Source organism: Phascolarctos cinereus, unplaced genomic scaffold (assembly GCF_003287225.1).
Source record: "Phascolarctos cinereus isolate Bilbo 61053 unplaced genomic scaffold, phaCin_HiC Scaffold_726;HRSCAF=1367, whole genome shotgun sequence".
NCBI lineage: Eukaryota > Metazoa > Chordata > Mammalia > Diprotodontia > Phascolarctidae > Phascolarctos > Phascolarctos cinereus.
In genome coordinates this window covers 389008468-389014923 of record NW_027556098.1, presented here as the reverse complement: position 1 = coordinate 389014923, position 6456 = coordinate 389008468, and the positions used below count along the sequence as shown (strand labels likewise).

General features: G+C 43.6%; 1 protein-coding gene across 4 annotated transcripts in view; it reads left to right on the top strand.

Annotated features, from left to right (window-relative positions):
* The first annotated feature begins 5946 nt into the window (after positions 1 to 5946).
* The window catches only part of TNFRSF8 (TNF receptor superfamily member 8), a 75048-nt gene continuing 74538 nt past the window's right edge, over positions 5947 to 6456 (top strand). For all 4 annotated transcript variants that reach the window (XM_020973652.2, XM_020973643.2, XM_020973636.2 and 1 more), the window contains exon 1: positions 5947 to 6443. In XM_020973652.2, coding sequence (XP_020829311.1) covers positions 6381 to 6443 — 63 coding nt within the window. In that variant the 5' untranslated portion in view covers positions 5947 to 6380. The remainder of the gene's footprint in view (positions 6444 to 6456) is intronic.

Below are 6456 nucleotides of genomic sequence, written 5' to 3'. Positions count from 1 at the left end.
TCCCACCACTGAAATGAGATCTTTCCTTTTCCCCCTATTTCAATCTCACTCTTTGCTTCTTCACCAAGCCTTTTATAGACCTTCTCCTTCCTGAAAGACTACAGACAGGTGTTTTCCCTTCACTGTTAATCTTTGACTAGATTGCTATCTATCACACATTGCCCTCTATCTTCTTTCTTCCATTCACCCTTTTATGTGCCCTCCATTTAGTGCAACAAAAAACATTGATTCACCTGTAGTGAGGTGTTGTGTCCATGACATTCTAGGCCTGTTCCTTCACCATCACTTCTTTTTAACCTTGGCCTTCACTCTTGTCTCCTTGTGTACTTTTAGAAAGAATCTCTAAATTACCTCTATTTTTCTTGTTGTTGATCTCATAGACAGCTTTCTCTCTTTAGTTTTCCCCCCCCCTTTTTTCACCCTGGGGCAATTATACCTATCTCATTGGGTTGTCATGAAGGTCAAATGAAATAATATTTGTAAAATGCTGGACACCATGCCTGACACATAGTATAGGCTTATTCCCTTCTCTTCCCTGTGCCTTCTTTAGAGGTAATTGGTGGTACAGTAGGTAGAGTGCTAGGCTTGGAGTCAGGAAGACCTGAGTCTAAATCTAGCCTCAGCCTCTTACTGGCAAGTAACTTAACCTCTGTTTGCCTCAGTTTCCTCAGTTGCAAAATGTGGTTAATAATAGAGCCCACCTACCAGCATAAAATGAGTTGGCATTTTTAAAAATCACAGTACACTGCCTGGCACGTAGTAGATACTATATAAAAGCATATCCTTTTCCTTTCTTTAATTGCTGTGTTTATTTACCTTTCGTGTATTTCTGTTGTCTCGGTTGGGTGTTTGCAATGCAAATAATCTCTTCAGGTCTGTTTTTGTTTGTTTTGTAGGAATGGTTCAAATACCTCTTTCAAAATTATATTTCCGTCCTTTTTTCATTGACGTTAGGCTCAGGTTTGCAAAGTATGTCACTTTGGGTTGCAAAGCGCCTTTTGCTTTTTGGAATACATTATTCCATTCTGTCCTGTGGTTTCTAGTGGATACAGGATAGTCTTATATTATTTTAATTTTCTTTCCTTCATATTTGAAGGTCTTTCTCCCGGTCACTTGCAGAATTTTTTTTTTGTCATTGGCATTCTTAAACTTTTGCTATTATGCATCATGGAGTTTGTAGCATAGGGTTATTTTTTTTTGTTTCCTGGAGGTGATCTGTGGATTCTTTCAACTGATACTTTGTTTTTTGTACTCAAAAGTTCTGGCCAGTTTTCTTGTATTATTTTTTGAATTATTATGCTCAGTTTTTTTTTAACTAGTCATTCTTTTGGGAAACCTATAATCCTTAAATGGTGTGTATGTATTTTATCCTTGAAATCAATATGTTTTGCTTATATAGACATTGTTTTCTTTCTTTCTTTTTCTTTCGTTTTTTTTTTTTGGTGAGGCAATAGGGGTTAAGTGACTTGCCCAGGGTCACACAGCTAGTAAATGTCAAGTGTCTGAGGCCAGATTAGAGCTCAGGCCTTCCTGATTCCAAGGCAGGCACTCTATTCACTAAACATTGTTTTCTTTTAACATTCTTGCTTTTTGCCTCTCTTCTTTCCAGAGTCCTTTACTTGTGTGTGTTTGGATTCCCAATCAGTTGTTTCTTCTTTTGTTCTTTGGTGAGATTTGGCATTCATATTTTTCTATTCTGCCAATTATTTCTGATGAGCAAGCCATAAATTCTGCATTCACAATTCTCATTTTTATCTTAAGTTATTTGGGAATACCCTATTGCGGTTCCATGTTCTCTAGAAATCCACAGGGTCATCAGATGTTGATTTATTTTCCTTTGTTTTGGAACATTTATTAATAGATGCCTGGACTCATTTAGATGATATAGAGTCCATATTCTCTTCTCTTATTAATATTTTTCCTGAATGTGCTCAAGGTCTTTAATAAATTTCCTTCCTTCTGAGATATTTGGTAATTTAAATCCTTTTTCCTTATATTCCATTATTGCTCACTTTCTGACTTCTCCTTTGATGATTGCTTCCCTGGGGACCTTAAAGCTGTCTCAATTTTTTTTCATATTGGGCAATTCATATTTCACTGGCCTCCAAGTGACTTTTAAGGGGACAGAACTGGACATGTCTGGAGGCCAGTCTCCCCCTTTTTCAGTCCTTGACATACACTGGTGACCTACCCCAGATTCCTCTTTTCCTCAGTTTTCTGAATGAGCATTGACTGCTATGCCACCATGGCTGCCAAAGCACGTTTCTGGCTCCAAGGCTGGAGTTCTATCCACCTAACTGCCCCTCTTACATGTACTTTTGATGAGCATTCATTTTTCCAAGTCTAACTTTGCTTATATCAAGTTCCCAGGCCACTGAAGTATTGGATACTTTTCTTAACCTTGGGCTGTGTGTGACATGGTGTAAAATGGCAGAATTCCGTCTCCATTTGGGAATTTTTGTAATTCTAGAACCCTACTTCTCTGTATATCAGGCCTCATTTGCTCATTGTTTGGGTTTTGATGGCTCAGAGTGAGTATAAGTAGCAATCATTTCTGTTCGGGCCAGAAACTCTGAGGGTCCCTCCCAGACTGATTGTTTTGTGAAGGCAAACTAGTCCATCCTTTGCCTCAGTTCTTACCTAGCCTTTAATTGCTGAATGGGTGTTGTCTCAGACAAACTGAGACCTGGGAAAGAGCTTAGCTTAAAAAGGCCAAGTGTTCTGACTCTGGAGGAGAGAGTGAGGCTGATGACTTTGCACAGCTCTGCTTCCCTTAAATCGAAATTACTTGCAAGTCAAGACATCACCCTCCTGATGTCATTGGTCTTCTTTGAGAATGGAGGACGAACAACTGCAATACGTCTGACGGTTATTGAAGTGTTCTCTTTTAGAGCTACATTTCCTTGGAGTAATATCCATTCTTTAAAACCAGAGAATCAGAACAACAAAAGAAAGCAATGAAACACATGTTTTTGTCGCAACACCACCTTAAGATGGGGAAACCACTCAATCCAGTTTCCCCTGAGTCAGTCTAGTGTCAACAGAAGTATGTATGTATGACTATTACATTATTATATATTATATATCCAGGTAATTAGCACCCAACTCTGGGTAGATGCTGTTTGATTGATTGTCAAATATTTTGTCACGTTCAACTCCAGACCTCCAGATGACTAAGTGCCATCAAAACCGCCACCACCACCACCATCACCACCATTACCTCCTTTACTACCACCATCTCCACCTTCACTACTGCCATAATCATCACCGCCACCACCACCACCACCACCACCATTACCTCCTTTACTACCACCATCTCCACCTTCACTACTACCATAATCATCACCGCCACCACCACCACCACCACCACCATTACCTCCTTTACTACCACCATCTCCACCTTCACTACTACCATAATCATCACCACCACCACCACCACCACATTCACCACTACTATAATACCATAACCACCACTATCATCACCATTACTACAACCACTATCACTATCACCGCCACCACCACCATCATCACCACCATTACCTCCTTTACTACCACCATCTCCACCTTCACTACTGCCATAATCATCACCACCACCACCACCACCACCACCACCACCATTACCTCCTTTACTACCACCATCTCCACCTTCACTACTACCATAATCATCACCACCACCACCACCACCACATTCACCACTACTATAATACCATAACCACCACTATCATCACCATTACTACAACCATTATCACTATCACCGCCACCACCACCATCATCACCACCATTACCTCCTTTACTACCACCATCTCCACCTTCACTACTACCATAATCATCACCACCACCACCACCACCACCGTCATCACCATCACCACCTTCACTACCATCACCACTACCACCATTACCATTGCTACCTTCACCACCTTTACTACTACTATCTCTACCTTCACCACTACCACCACTACCATTACCACCACAACCATCACCACCACTATTACTAGATGATATTCACATAGTACTTTCATGAAAACATAGATTTACAGCTGAAAGGGACCACAGAGCCCATCTAGTACAATTCCCTTATTTTGGAAATTGCAGTCCAAAGAAATTAAGTGACTCATCCAAGCTTCTAAATCTAATAAGTTTTAGAGGCAGGTTTTGAAAAAAAATGCCCTTATGCCAGAGCCATTTTGACATGTATGATGTATTATCTGAGCCTCATGACAACCATGTTAAGTAGGTAGCTATGATAAGTATTATTATTTCCATTTTACAGATGAAGAAACTAGGGCTCACATAAGTTAAATGATTTTCCTCTGATCACACAAGTAGGTGATAGAACTTAAACCCAGGCCTTTCTTGTTATCCACTTAACTACACTATGTTGACTCTCCAGACTTTGAGTCATAGGGTCATAAGTTGAGAAACGGAAGGGACTTTAGGAGCCATTTAGTCACCTCTCCTCATTTTACAGATGAAGAGACTGAGGCCCAGAGAAGTTAAATGACTTGCCCAAGGTCACACAGTAAATAGCAGAGCCAAGATTTGAACACGGTTCTCTGACTCCACACTGAGCTTTTTCCATTGCAAAATTCTCTCTCTAAGGAGCAGGAGACCCAAATTCAAATCCTCTGTTACTCACTATCTATGTGAATATGAGAGTTGTTTCTCATATCTGAGCCTCAGTTTCTTCATCTGTAAAACAGAGATCATAATACCTATAATCACCTACCTTATAGGACTGGCATGGGAGAAGCCTATATAAATGTGAGTTGTTGCTAGTAATAGCTCACTCTTGTATACTACCTTAATGTTATTGATGAAAAGCTCTCATGCTATTTGTGCTATACTGGTCTTCTATGCTTTAGCCATCGTCAGTGCCTTGAGGAATAGAGCTTGGGGACAACTGAGACAGCAAGTATTTTTTTCCCTTGCGCAGACCCTGCCTGGCAGGATCATCTGGGCTGCTCCCTTGAGCTCTTCCAACTCTCTGTGTCCTCCCTCTTGCAATAGGAGTGCTTGGACCACTTCCTTTGCCTGGTTGGTCACTACCCTAACCCCTAGGCAGATCTCTTGTCCCAAAGAGACCTGGCTAGACAATGTGGCTGGCTCAGAGTAAACCTAGAAAAGCAGCTTTCAGTGTTCTGAATAGAACATACTGCCAATGTGCCAGGCACTGTGCTAAGGACTGAGGATACGAAGAAAGAGAAGGAACAGCCCTTGCTATTCTAGAGTCAGAGGACCTGAGTCTGGATTGGGGCTTTGTAACTTAATGCCGGGGGATCATAGATTTTAAGGTAACCATGGACCTCAGAGACCAGCAAATCCAAGCCCTTCCATTCTTTAGATGACTGAACAAGTTGAGATGGCTTGTCCAAGGTTACAAAGAAGTGGGTGGCATAGAGGGAATTTGAACCAGGTCAGTTGAGTTTGCCCTAGTTATAAAATGAGGAAATTGGACTAGGTGACCTCTAAGTTCCTTTGCAGAAATAAAACTCAACAGAAACCCGGCGTTCACTCCTGAGTTAAATGAGGTCGGGTTGGGCACTGTTATCTTCCCAGCAGACATAGGTCAACTATAGTAATAACGTGATTTTTAATAACACCAGCTTTTCCAGCTCAAACACTAAGATGCTATGATCCTATTAATCAGACTGAAAGCAGCCCTGAGGCTCACGTCCCTCAGAATGACGGGCGAATGGATGAACAGAATCACTCCTTCATGTAGAGTATCTCTCTTTCTTGCTTCTCTCCAAGTCTCCCAGTTCCTGGAAACCCGACGAAATTTTATCATTCCCCAATCTCTTTTGGTCCCAAAGGTGCGAAGGATGGGGGGAGGGGGTGGCGGTGGGGGGAGAAGGGAGGGGAGGGACAATCCGCGCCCAGATGAGGGGAAGGCGCTTTCGAAGTTACTAAACAAGCCCGGCGCTGGGCCCCACGCAGTGGCGGGAAACCGTGCCTTGGTTTGCACGTCCCGCGGCTGAGGTTTCCCGCCTGGTGGCTGCCTGTCTCCGAGCTGTCGCTGGGGTCGATGCTGCGGCTACACTGGCCAGCAGGCAGGGAGTAGCGGGTCGGAGCCGCAGGCGGATACCCTTGGAGGGGCGGAGTGGAGCGGAACAGAGCAGAGCGGAGCAGAGCTCAGCAGAGCGTGTTAGGGCTGCAGCGCGCACAGCACCTGGCCTTGCCTTGGGCTGCGCTTGTGTGCCAGCCAGCCTGCCCCCTACCTTCATTCAGTCTATCTATGAACTCCGGGCCCTCAGGCAGGTGGCTGAAAGGGCTCCGTGGGCTCGCTCTAGGACGCGTCAAGCTGTCGGGGAGTCCAGGGAGGGAGAGCTCGGCCACCCTAACTTCTTTTCCTTCTTCGTGGCGCTCTAGCCTGACAGACCATGGTCACCCGGTGCGTTGCGCTGGGGCTGCTGCTCCTTGGGGCGGTCGGGGCCCTCCCACAGGTAAGTCAGTGCT